The following is a 12,301-nucleotide window of genomic DNA, read 5'->3' as shown; positions in this document are numbered from 1 at the left end:
TAGCTGTCGTACCCATGGCAGTGACCAATTTCCTAAATGTTCAATACATCTATAATTACATAGTAACATAGTAACATAGTTAGTAAGGCCGAAAAAAGACATTTGTCCATCCAGTTCAGCCTATATTCCATCATAATAAATCCCCAGATCTACGTCCTTCTACAGAACCTAATAATTGTATGATACAATATTGTTCTGCTCCAGGAAGACATCCAGGCCTCTCTTGAACCCCTCGACTGAGTTCGCCATCACCACCTCCTCAGGCAAGCAATTCCAGATTCTCACTGCCCTAACAGTAAAGAATCCTCTTCTATGTTGGTGGAAAAACCTTCTCTCCTCCAGACGCAAAGAATGCCCCCTTGTACCCGTCACCTTCCTTGGTATAAACAGATCCTCAGCGAGATATTTGTATTGTCCCCTTATATACTTATACATGGTTATTAGATCGCCCCTCAGTCGTCTTTTTTCTAGACTAAATAATCCTAATTTCGCTAATCTATCTGGGTATTGTAGTTCTCCCATCCCCTTTATTAATTTTGTTGCCCTCCTTTGTACTCTCTCTAGTTCCATTATATCCTTCCTGAGCACCGGTGCCCAAATTGTCACTTAATAAATCCAACAACACCTAGTAAAGCATCATTTTGTAACTCTATATAGACTTCAAATACTACCATATAGAGCCCTCATAGTACTTCTATATATTGACTATAAACAATAGTGCTATTGAGGAGTCAATAATTCTATCATATCGTGTCCTCATAACTCAAATATGATGACTCCACTTAAAATAACAGACAGCTGACTTCTTTCCATGGCAGAAGGTGTGAAAAACTGATTCTGTAGTTACCGTACCCATCGCAGTACCCATTTTCTAAATGCATAATACATCTAGCTGATACTTTATGCTACTGTTGCCACCAAATATCTCCACCAGCACCTAGTAAGGCATTATTTTATTGTAACCCGGCTGGATTAGTCCTTTAGGCACTACCAAAGTCTTTGTCTTTTGTTTTTTTTTCCCAGACTCCTCTAGAACCCTACTAATTATTTGCCTCCAGGTAAGACAAATTGTTTGACATTAGTTCTATTACTGGGGTCAAATGTTGTAATAGGATCAGCCGGGCTTTTGTCTTTAAGAAAATATTATCCCACTGATGCTCCTTCAAGGATTATGTCAACAGGAAATATGAAATATAGTTGATGTTTCTGTTTAGGAAACCGATGCTGTCACACAAAAATGTATCTACAGGCAAAAAAAAGAAGCCAATCTGACTTGAGACACTCCCCAGACTTTGTTCTGAGATGTTCTGATATGAGGTCATTGTCTTTCTATTTTCTTGACCTTATATGTGGTACTACAATTTGAGCACTCCATGGTAATTACTTGGCACCTTATGGGATTAATATTTGCAATATATGGCACTATTATTTACACACTATATGGAAATACTATAAGCACTGTATGGTAATCATATGGCTATTTATGGCACTATTTTTATTCTGTATATATTGGGCTGAAGTTCATGCTGTGTCCTCCGAAGTACACGCCTGCGCAAGGCAATCTTGCACCTTGCGCTGGTGTGTACTTCGGAGGACAGAGAATGACCTTCAACCCAATATTGCAGCCAACGGGTAAGTAAAGGGTGGATCAAACACTCGAAAACCCCGCCCATATGACCGCAAACCTGTCCCGCCAAATTCAGGTGACAGGTTCCCTTTAATTATTAGACAATTTGACACTTTCATTTAGGAAATGTATGGCAATTATTAGGAACCTTATGGCACTAATATTTAGGGACTGAATGGTACTATAAGATGAGCACTATGAGGCAATTATTGGGGAATTCGTGGCACTATTTTTTAGGCACTGTGTGGAATTGTTATATAAGGAATGCTTGTTAATTATTATGGTACTATTATTATAATCAGGGTATTTATGGAAGTATAATTTAAGTGCTGTATGTTAGTATTGTATGAGCACTGTATGGCAATAGGCAATTTATGGCACTGTCATGTAGGAACTGTATGGTAATTTTTAGGCACCTTATGGCACAAATATTTGGGCAATGGATGGTACTATTGAATAAGCACAGTGTAATAATTATAATGTAATAATTTATTAAGCAATTTATGCCACTCTTATTTTCACAGATTACTATTATATGAACATTGTATGGTCATTTTTAGGCACCATATATTTAGTCACTGCATGGTACTATTATTTAAGAGCTTAGTCGCCATATAATACTATTATTTGAGTACCGTACTATTATTTAAGAGCTTAGTCGCCTTATAATTCTATTATTTGGGTACCGTCTTAGACTGTTTGTGTAATACTTATTTATTGGGCACCTTATAACGCCAATATTTGGGCACTGTATAGTGCTGCCCAATTATCACTATTTCTTTCCTTTAATAACACCCACTCAAACACGACATAGCTGCCTCCAGCGTCTGTTCTGCCCAATAGTCGTCACCATTCAGATCTGTATCAGGACAATATAGAATATGCCCAGAACTCAGCAATTAACACAGCAAATTAGAAGGTGTCCTACAACCTCTGGTTTGGCTTCACTTCTCCTCTCGTCCCCCGGAGGGGCACATTCCGCTCCCCATTAATTAGCTGCTCTGCCAGACGGTGACGTGGGCTTGTTGGTGTTTCCTCTTCTATTCAGGCACCAATTTGTGCACAATAGTCAATTAAACATGGGACTGTGCTGTGCCCGGCCAACTGTGCCACCCTGGGAAGACGACTTCTGCTATAAGGGGGAATGGTTGGAATGAAAAGGGTCAATAATAATACTAATAATATAACACGGTCAATCATGGCTCTATATTATCATGACTCTCAATTCTGGTTGTCGCTGACTACCGTCATTTTTGGGAGTCGCCAGTATGAAGGTGAATAGAAAACTACTGTCAGAAAAACTTGGCTGCTTTCTTCCAAACACAGCGCCACCATTGTCTACAGGTTGCATGTGGTATAGCAGCTTAGTGCTATACCATGTTAAATGGAACTGAACTGTAATACCGGACAAGGACAGGTGTGGCGCTGTTTCCGAAAGATAGTAGACATGTCATTGTATAACCCTTTTTAACAATCAGATTTACAGTGGCGTGTAAAAGTTTAGGCTCCCCTGGACAAAATTACTGTTTTTGTCAACAGTTAAGCAAGTTGAAGATTAAATTATCTCTAAAAAGGCTAAAATTAAAGATGACATATTTCCCTTGTATTTTATGCAAAAAAAATCTATATATTGTCACTTTTTCCATTTGAAAAATTACAAAAAGGAAAATGGGCCAATGCAAAAGTTTGGGCACCCTTGGAGATTTTTTGTGCTCAGATAACATTGATCAAGGTTTCAGACCTTCATTAGCCTGTTAGGATTATGGCTTGTTCTCTATCATCGTTCGGAAAGACCAAGTGATGAAAGCTTCTCCGCTTTATAAAAACCCAGCCTCCTCTAACCTCGTGCCAAAAAAACAGCAGCCGTGGGTTCTTCTAAGTAGCTGCCCAGCACTCTGGAAATGGTGGAGGCCCACAAAGCAGGAGAAGGTTATAAGAAGATAGCAAAGCATTTTCAAGTTGCCCTTTCCTCAGTTTTAAATGTAATTAAGAGATTGTAGTTACCACGAACAGTGGAGGTCAAGATGAGGTCTGGAAGACCAAGCAAAATTTCAGTGAGAGCTGCTCGTAGATTACTAAAGAGGCAAACTAGAACCCCCGCCTGACTGCAGAAGCCCTTCAGAAGATTTAGCAGACTCTGGAGTTGTAGTACATTGTTATACTGTTCAGAGACACCTGCACATATATGGCCTTCATGGATGAGTCATCAGAAGAAAACCTCTCCTGCGTCCTCACTATAAAATTCAGAGTCAGAAGTATGCAAAAGAACATCTAAACAAGCCTGATGCATTTTAGAAACAATTCCTGTGGACCTATAAGAGTTTTATAAAATAAAACTCTTTGGCCACAATGATCACAGGTATGTGTGGATAAAAAAGGCACAAAATTTCAGGAAAAATAACATCTCGCCAACCATTAAGCATGGGGGTGGATCAATCAGGCTTTGGAGTTGTGTTGCAGCCAATGGCACAGGGAACATTTCACGGGAAGAGGGAAGAATGGATTCAATTAAATTTCAACAAGTTCATGATGCAAACATAACACTATCTGTAAAAAAAAATTAATAATGATCCTAAACCTACATTAAAAAAATCCACAATAGACGACCTCAAAAGGTGCAAGCTGAAGGTTTTACAATGGCCATCACAGTCCCCTGATCAGAGCATCATTGAAAGTCTGTGGCTAGAACTCAAAATAGCAGAGGATGGAAGAAGCCCCAGGAATCTCACAGAACTGGAAGAATTCTCCATGGAAGAATGGAGGAAAATCCCTCAAACAAGAATTGAAAGATTCTTGTCTAAAGCTTTTACAAGTTGTGATACTTGAAGGGGGCCTATTTTCCTTTTTGTAATTTGTAATTGTAAACTTTTACATGCCACTGTAAGTTTGTAGCCGAGAATAATGAAAAACAATTTTAGCACATTTTTTTCAGCTTCCCAATTATTAATGTCCGGTCTACTGTCTTATAGGGGGTCACTCCGGTAATCCTCTGTACCACTCTGACGCTTCTCCCACAGTCATGCAACCACCATGCTCAATTCTAAGTTTTAACTAAAAAGGCAGGACACAGTCAATAATCTACCACCCGCCTCCATCCTAACACAGCCCCAAACCCTTCCTTTACTCCATCCAGACAGTCCAGGAGGGGGCGCTATTTAGGCTACATGATCCTGTTATTTGCCAAGCAATCAAGGCTTGGCCAACACTGTGACAGGAGACTGATTGACGACCGATGAAGTTACTGCGCTGACATGGTCTCCTGACTGCTGGAGAAAAAGTGCAGAGGATTACAAAGCCAGTAGACCACACAGTACTAGAAAACAGGACATTCTAAGTAGAAGACCTGTCACTTGCCATGATGATGTAAATTTGTGTAAATGCCGCTGTTCTCCTGAATCCGGAGCTGCTTTTCTTTTATTCCTGCGCCTCTCTGATCCTGAGATATGGCCTCCTCTTCACTGTATATAAATCTTGCCTCTTTAGCCAAGTGGGTGTCATCCTTGAACACACCCACAGAGAAAAGTTTATGACCACGCCCATGCTTAAAAGACCAGCTCTATATACAAGGAAGAGGTGGTCTTATCTACGGAACGGAAAGGCGCAGGAGGAAAAAAACAACCTCTCCAGATTCAGAACAGCGGCATTTACGCCAGGAAAAACGACGACATATTTATGGTGAATGACAGGAACTCTTTACATTCAGATGCAGTAATGCTCTGTTACAGACTTCAAAGAAATGATCCAACTTGAGTTTCCCCTCGGGATGATCCAGTTTGGACTCCTTCAGCCTCTCAGACTGGATTCACTTTAATGGAGCTGAGCTGCAATACCACATACAACCTGTGGTCAAGGGTGGCGCTGTTTTCAAAAGAAAGCAGCCATGTTTTTTTTTCCCAATTCCCTATAAGACCCCGGTTCATTGCCTGAAGTTTATACGTTTATAAAGAGGCAATGAATATATTTGTAGCTTGTTGATAAAGCGGCTGCCAGTCCTGTAAAACTTTCCAGTTCCAGAGATGGACAGGGTGGAGGGGGGGCTCCATACGGTCCAGAATAAAAAGCGATGGAGAGTGCGGGCTTAGTGTATGACCCACGGAGCAGAAAAAAATCAGTCTCTGCATTCCTGTAGCTTGGAAACCATGTGCTCCCCTTTCAGCCCTGCGCTCACCAGTGACAGTACCAATTTGAATAAGAATCACTCCATTTAGGATCAGGGCCGGAGGGGGGGAGCGCTGCCCCGTTAGTCCCGCGCGCTCGCTGCACTATTGCTTGTTTGTTTTCACATTGCTAGTGTTCTCACGCTGTAAGTTGGTATAACACCCCCCCTATGCATCATTGGGGGGCCGGACCCGCTCCCACAGATAAGACACCGAATTGGGCTTCTTTACATTGGCGGCGAGTTGTAGAAGAGGCAAGTGTCCGTGACGTCAACTTCAAGGTAACCGACTTTATCTAGAAATAGAAGAAGATGGTATAATGAAAGAGGAGAAAACTGCGGAGGGTCAGGAAGTGAGGACGAAGAAATCAGCAAGACTGGGTCAGACTCCTCCGAGATATCTAGAACTTATCATAGATGGATGGATGGATGGATAGATAGATAATAGAAAGATGATAGATAGATAGATAGATAGATAGATAGATAAATAGATAGATAGATAATAGATGATAGATACTAGATAGATAATAGATAGATGATAGATAGATAATAGATAGATATATAGATAATAGATAGATGATAGATAGATAATAGATAGATAATAGATAGATAGATAATATATAGATAATAGAGATAGATGATAGATAAGAGAGATACTAGATAGATACTAGATAGATAATAGATAGATACTAGATAGATAATAGATAGATAGACAATAGATAATAGATAGATAGATAATAGATAGATAATAGATAGATAATAGATAGATAATAGATAGATAATAGATCGATGATAGATCGATGATAGATAGATAAGAGAGATACTAGATAGATAATAGATAGATACTAGATAGATAATGGATAGATAGATAATATATAGATAGATAGATAATATATAGATAATAGAGATAGATAATAGATCGATGATAGATGATAGATAGATAAGAGAGATACTAGATAGATAATAGATAGACAATAGATAATAGATAGATAGATAATAGATAGATAATAGATAGATAGATAATAGATAGATGATAGATAGATAATAGATAGATAGATAATAGAGATAATAGATCGATGATAGATAGATGATAGATAGATAAGAGAGATACTAGATAGATACTAGATAGATAATAGATAGATACTAGATAGATAATAGATAGATAGACAATAGATAATAGATAGATAGATGATAGATAGATAGATAATATATAGATAATAGAGATAGATAATAGATCGATGATAGATGATAGATAGATAAGAGAGATACTAGATAGATACTAGATAGATAATAGATAGACAATAGATAATAGATAGATAGATAATAGATAGATAATAGAGATAGATAATAGATCGATGATAGATAGATAATAGATATATAGATAATAGATAGATAATATATAGATAATAGAGATAGATAATAGATCGATCATAGATAGATAAGAGAGATACTAGGTAGATAATAGGTATATAATAGATAACAGCTACATAGATAATTGATAATAGATAGATAAAAGATACATGATAGATAGATGATACATAGATAATAGATTATAAATATACATAGAAATGAGAAATAGATGTAATTCATAGATATTAGATAAATATCAGATGACAAATTGATAGATTAATCCAATTATCTATTTATCATGTATTTGTTAATCCATCTCATATCAAAATATCGACTTTTTTTTTTTACAGAAATTCCTTTTATATACAACTTATCATTTAATGACATTTCTGTTCTATATATTTTCACATCTAATGAACATTCCTGGGAGAATCTCCAGGTGGTGGTAATATAATATATTAGGAAGGTTTATTTTCCATCTAATTAGTCTTCTCTGGCTCAGATATCTAAAGATATTAATGTATTTCTGTATAATTTTATGTTTCTCAAATTAGTGATAAATATTTTTTTTTTTAGCTGAGATGAAAAGCGTTTTAGGATTTCAGCAGAACGTGTACATATCTGTTGTCTATCAATGTTTGGTTCTTATGGATTAACGTGAACTGTGAATGGGGATATTTGCTCCTAACACAACCACGGTGTGTATATTTTGGACTTTTCGGTTGTCTTAGGGGCCACGCATGGACTGGCTCGAGTCCTAAATTTCACCGTCAGACCACAGCCGCTCTCTTAGCCTTAGATGATGAAACCTTAACAATCAGCTTGGGTCCACAAATAAAATAAGTTTCCCAAATGAGAAAATAAAAAAAAGGAAAAAAAAAATTACAAAAGTAAAAGTTTCACAAATGCAAACAATTTACAAGAAAAAATAAAAAAAATTTGAGAAGGTAAAATGTTTAAAGAATAAAAAAAAAAAAAAAAAAAAAAAAAAAAAACAGGAAAAACAAAGTTTTTTTTTTTTTTAAAAATAGAAAATTAAAACGTTAATGGGCTTCTGTAATACCGGAAAGAGGGAGGTAATTCCTTGTACCTATGTTTGCATGTTAATATACTAATGTTGAAAATGTTTAATTGAAAATGTTTAATAAAAACAGTTTGGAAAAAAAAAAAAGAAAATTAAAACGTCTCAAATAATGGGAAAGTAAAATAGTTTGAAAAATTCTCAAAATTGGGAAAATAATGTTTAAAACAAACAAACAGAAAAAAGTAAAATGTTTAATTTGGAAACAAAAAAAAAAGTTTTACAAATCCATAAATTGAGAAAGTAAAAAAATCCCAAAATTGTGAAATTAAAATGTTTTTTTTTTTTTTTTTTTAAATCTAAAAACTTCAAAATTTTGCAAGACTTTTTGTTAAGGTAATAAAATATCTAAAATACTAAAACGGAAAAGTTTGTACGTGATTTTGAGAAAAGTGAAACTCTTGATCCTGACAGATCGGTGGATAGTATATTAACCCTTAATTTACCATGTGGTGAAATGTGGACCTTGTTATGTTATGAGGTCGTATCGGGAATGACGGGGTCCGGTAAGTCTGGCCTCTCTGGACCACAAGACCATAAAATTCTCTTAGAATAAAAATGATCACTGTGTGATGAGCTTCTGAGTGGCCCATGGCCTGCTGGGAGGGAGGACCCTGACAATGAGGGGCCGGGGCCGCTCGCTGCGTGTGGCAAAGTCATTAATTCACCCCATTTGATGACTTCACTCTGCAGAGCGCTTAGCATGATATTTCATAGCCCTTCTGGTGAATTCATGAGCAGATTTTCTTTTATCTGGGAGGGGGTCTACACTGATTTGCATTATAGTGGGCATTACTGAGCTACATTGGGGGGCTTTTGTTGGTCAAATAAGTCCCAAGCTTTGTGCCCTCATTACTGTACTCGATACATAATTTCTACTTCGATGGATGTAAAGTAAAAAGTGAACTTTGATTTTTTAGAATTTCAAACAATGTGTCTCCATGGTAACAGACTACAAACTACTGCTGCATAGTCAGATCCTGCAGTCATGTGCTGCTCTCTTCTCTCTGCCTCTTCTTTTACTGTCTGAAGGTTATTATCAATAAAAAGAGAGAGCGGAGTAACACGTGACTCTGCTTGTAGTCTGTTATCCTAGAGAAACATTGGTGTGCACGGGAGCTGTATACACAAAACGGAAGATTTTTAATCCACACTGATTACAAAGTTCCTTTTTTGTGTGGCAGCGATAACAAGCAAAGAGTGGCAGGGATTGGCCTAATGGCTGTGGAAAAAAAAAACATGGCGGGGAGGAAGAAGTCTTCAAAAGTTAACTGACACCATTCATAAAAATAGTGTTAGCAACTACATTGGTTGTCTGACAGCGTTCTCGGAGGCGCATAGAAGTATATTTTATGTTTTTGTGCTTCTCTATTCTCTATTTCAGTTCAACATTTTTTTTATTTTTTTTTTTCAGGTGGAATTCACTAGACTTTGGAAGTAAATCGCGACACATCAACTTGCAGATGACGCACTGGAGAAAAAAATGGCGTCAGAGATTCGTGTCGCTCTTGATTTTGGGTAAGCTTCCTGGTTTCTGACTCTGAAGTATCTGTTCTTGAAGTTGTATTGTTCCCCTGTTACTCCTCCTGGAAAGGAATGAATATATTGAAAGTTGGAAGTTACGATTCCCTGACTCGTTGGAACGTGTCCTTATACGTTAGAACAGTTTAATTTTTGGCCAGTATGCTGTTCTTGTGCCCAATGGACCATACATGGACCGATGTTCATCAACGTGGAAGTGCACGAGCTGCTCATGGACTGTCACATCTACACTCTGGTCCCAGAATGTCAACGTTCATTTATCTGAACACAGCCTTATTCACAATTTCCAGGAGGAGTAACAGAGGAACAGAAAATAAATATTGGTAGAGTGGACTGTTTTCTATTTTATGTTTAAGGTCTCATTAAATGGGGACATGAAAAAATAGCACCACTCCTATCTATGGGCAGCACTGGGTATTGCAGCTCAAATGCAAGTAGTTGAGCGGCAATACCCCGGCACAGACGGTGGACAAGAGAAAGCAGGTTGTCACGCTGGTAACACGCACGCTTTCTCAGCACCGTCCTACTCTATGCGTTCACCACTCTGCTTTTCCCAGTGTCAGGCCAGCGCACTGAGCTGCCTCTTGCAGCATTCCCAGCTCTGCTGCATTCCCAGCTCTGCTGCATTCCCCTGTTGCTGGAGAGTCTCCCCCTGGTTATATGGAGGCGCGGTCAGACCCTACAGGAATTTAACTCTGTCCTGCAGAGTTCTGCTTCCCTGGCCTATCCCCTGCCAGAAGTGGATAAGCAGCTCCTCCCTCCACACCTTGCCTGAACTTAGGTTCCTAGTTTCAGTCCGTCTCTAGAAATCTGTCAAGGTGCATGTTAGTTTTTACTCTCCTGTTATCGACCCAACTTGTTTACTCATTTTGAACTTGTGCTGCCAATCTTGACCTCGGATCACATCTTTGTCTTCGCCCCCGTGCGCCTCACATTTCTACCTTGACTGGAGGGTCAGCTGCTGAAGATCCGGACTGCCCTGAAGTGGCTTCTGGTGACTACCCTAACAGACCAAGCCTATTCTCACCATCAGATGCTCTAGGCCAGGTAGTCACTTAGTTACGCCCCTCTAGGGAAAGCCTGGCCGGTGGCGCAGTCATCACACAGGTCCCTTCTTCTGAGTCCTTTAGGAAATGCAGCCCATATCCTCTTCGCTCGCCGAGGCTTATGATCAGGTTTGGTGCTGGTCTTCCATCGCTTTCACCAAGGTGATTGACAGCTAAAACTCGGCACAGATGGGGTTAAAGGCACAGCCGGGAAGTCAGAATGCCAGCTGTACGGTTAGCTTTGGAGCATGGACTATGTGTCTTGTGATTTCTGTAAAATGCAGTGGATAGAAAAAGAATGAAGGCTCGCTTCTATGATCGCTTCATCACTTAGTTCTCTTGCTCGCTTCATTGTGCGCTTCTCTGCTCACCTAATTGCTCTCTTCTCACTTCTCTGCTCGCTTCATCGCTCTTTTCTGATCGCTTATTATTCCCTTGCTTCTCTGCTCACGTGATCGCATACTTCTCTGCTCATTTCATTGCTCACTTCTCTGCTCTCGTCATTACTTATGTCTCTGCTCGCTTAGTTGCTTACTTCTGTTCTCACTTCTCTGCTCGTTTCATAGCTCGCTTCTTTGCACACGTCATCGCTTACTACTTTGCTCGCTTCTCTGTTCACTTCACTGCTCTCTTCATTACTTCTCTGTTCACTTCTCTGCTCACTTCATCACTTACGTCTCTGCTCGCTTAATTGCTCACTTCTGTTCTCACTTCTCTCCTCGTATCATTGCTCGCTTCTCTGCTTACGTCATCGCTTACCTCTCTGCTCGCTTCTCTGTTCACTTCACTGCTCGCTTCATCGCTCACTTCTCATCTCTCTGCTCGCTTCATCACATGCAGCCACTATACAGACCTATGTGTCTCCATAGTTTCAGACTACAAACAAACAAACCTTACATGTAGGGTTACTCTCCTATACTGTCATATGTTACTCCAGAATCAGACAACAAAGATTTCATAATAAAAAAAGTAGAAAAAACGGGACCCGTGGAAGCGCTCGGTATTAGCGCGAAACGGCCGTCGTCGTCTTGCCTGTCGCACTCCCTCTCTCACTCCCTCCCTTGAACCGCGAAGATGTTTTGCTATATGCTCGGATAAAGGACGTTTGAATTGCCACTGATTGGTGAGTGCTATTGCGTTTTTTCTACTTTTTTATTTATATGGACACTTTGTTTCACACAAGCACCGCCTTTCAGCTGACCGGACTACCTATTGTTGGGAAACTCTCCACATCGAGATATTAATCTCTGGAAAGTCGAGCTGTGCCGCTTACTTTTTTTCTTTTCTTGGTTTAAAGATTTCATAATGTGGAAGTATTGCAACACTTGTGGTTAGCACTGCAGCCTTGCAGCGCTGGGGTCCTGGGTTCTAATCCCACCTAGGACAACATCTGCAAAGAGTTTGTATGTTCTCTCCGTGTTTGCGTGGGTTTCCTCCGGGCACTCCGGTTTCCTCCCACATTCCAAAGACATACTGATAGGAATTTTAGATTGTGAGCC

General features: G+C 39.2%; 1 protein-coding gene across 4 annotated transcripts in view; it reads left to right on the top strand.

Moving 5' to 3' along the window:
* LOC138647400 (laminin subunit beta-1-like) overlaps positions 1-12,301 on the top strand; it is a 77,426-nt gene that overhangs the window by 13,600 nt on the left and 51,525 nt on the right. Inside the window, exons 2-3 of one of the 4 annotated variants that reach the window (XM_069736376.1) lie at positions 1,024-1,058; positions 9,629-9,732. In XM_069736376.1, coding sequence (XP_069592477.1) covers positions 9,678-9,732 — 55 coding nt within the window. In that variant the 5' untranslated portion in view covers positions 1,024-1,058; positions 9,629-9,677. Of the gene's footprint in view, positions 1-1,023; positions 1,059-5,916; positions 6,066-7,709; positions 7,832-9,628; positions 9,733-12,301 lie in introns of those variants that run through there. The other 3 variants (XM_069736379.1, XM_069736378.1, XM_069736377.1) reach the window with 3 other exon arrangements.

This window comes from Ranitomeya imitator, chromosome 8 (genome assembly GCF_032444005.1).
Source record: "Ranitomeya imitator isolate aRanImi1 chromosome 8, aRanImi1.pri, whole genome shotgun sequence".
Taxonomy (NCBI): domain Eukaryota; kingdom Metazoa; phylum Chordata; class Amphibia; order Anura; family Dendrobatidae; genus Ranitomeya; species Ranitomeya imitator.
The sequence above is the reverse complement of the archived record's forward strand: the minus strand, read 5'-3'. Positions and strand labels throughout refer to the sequence as shown.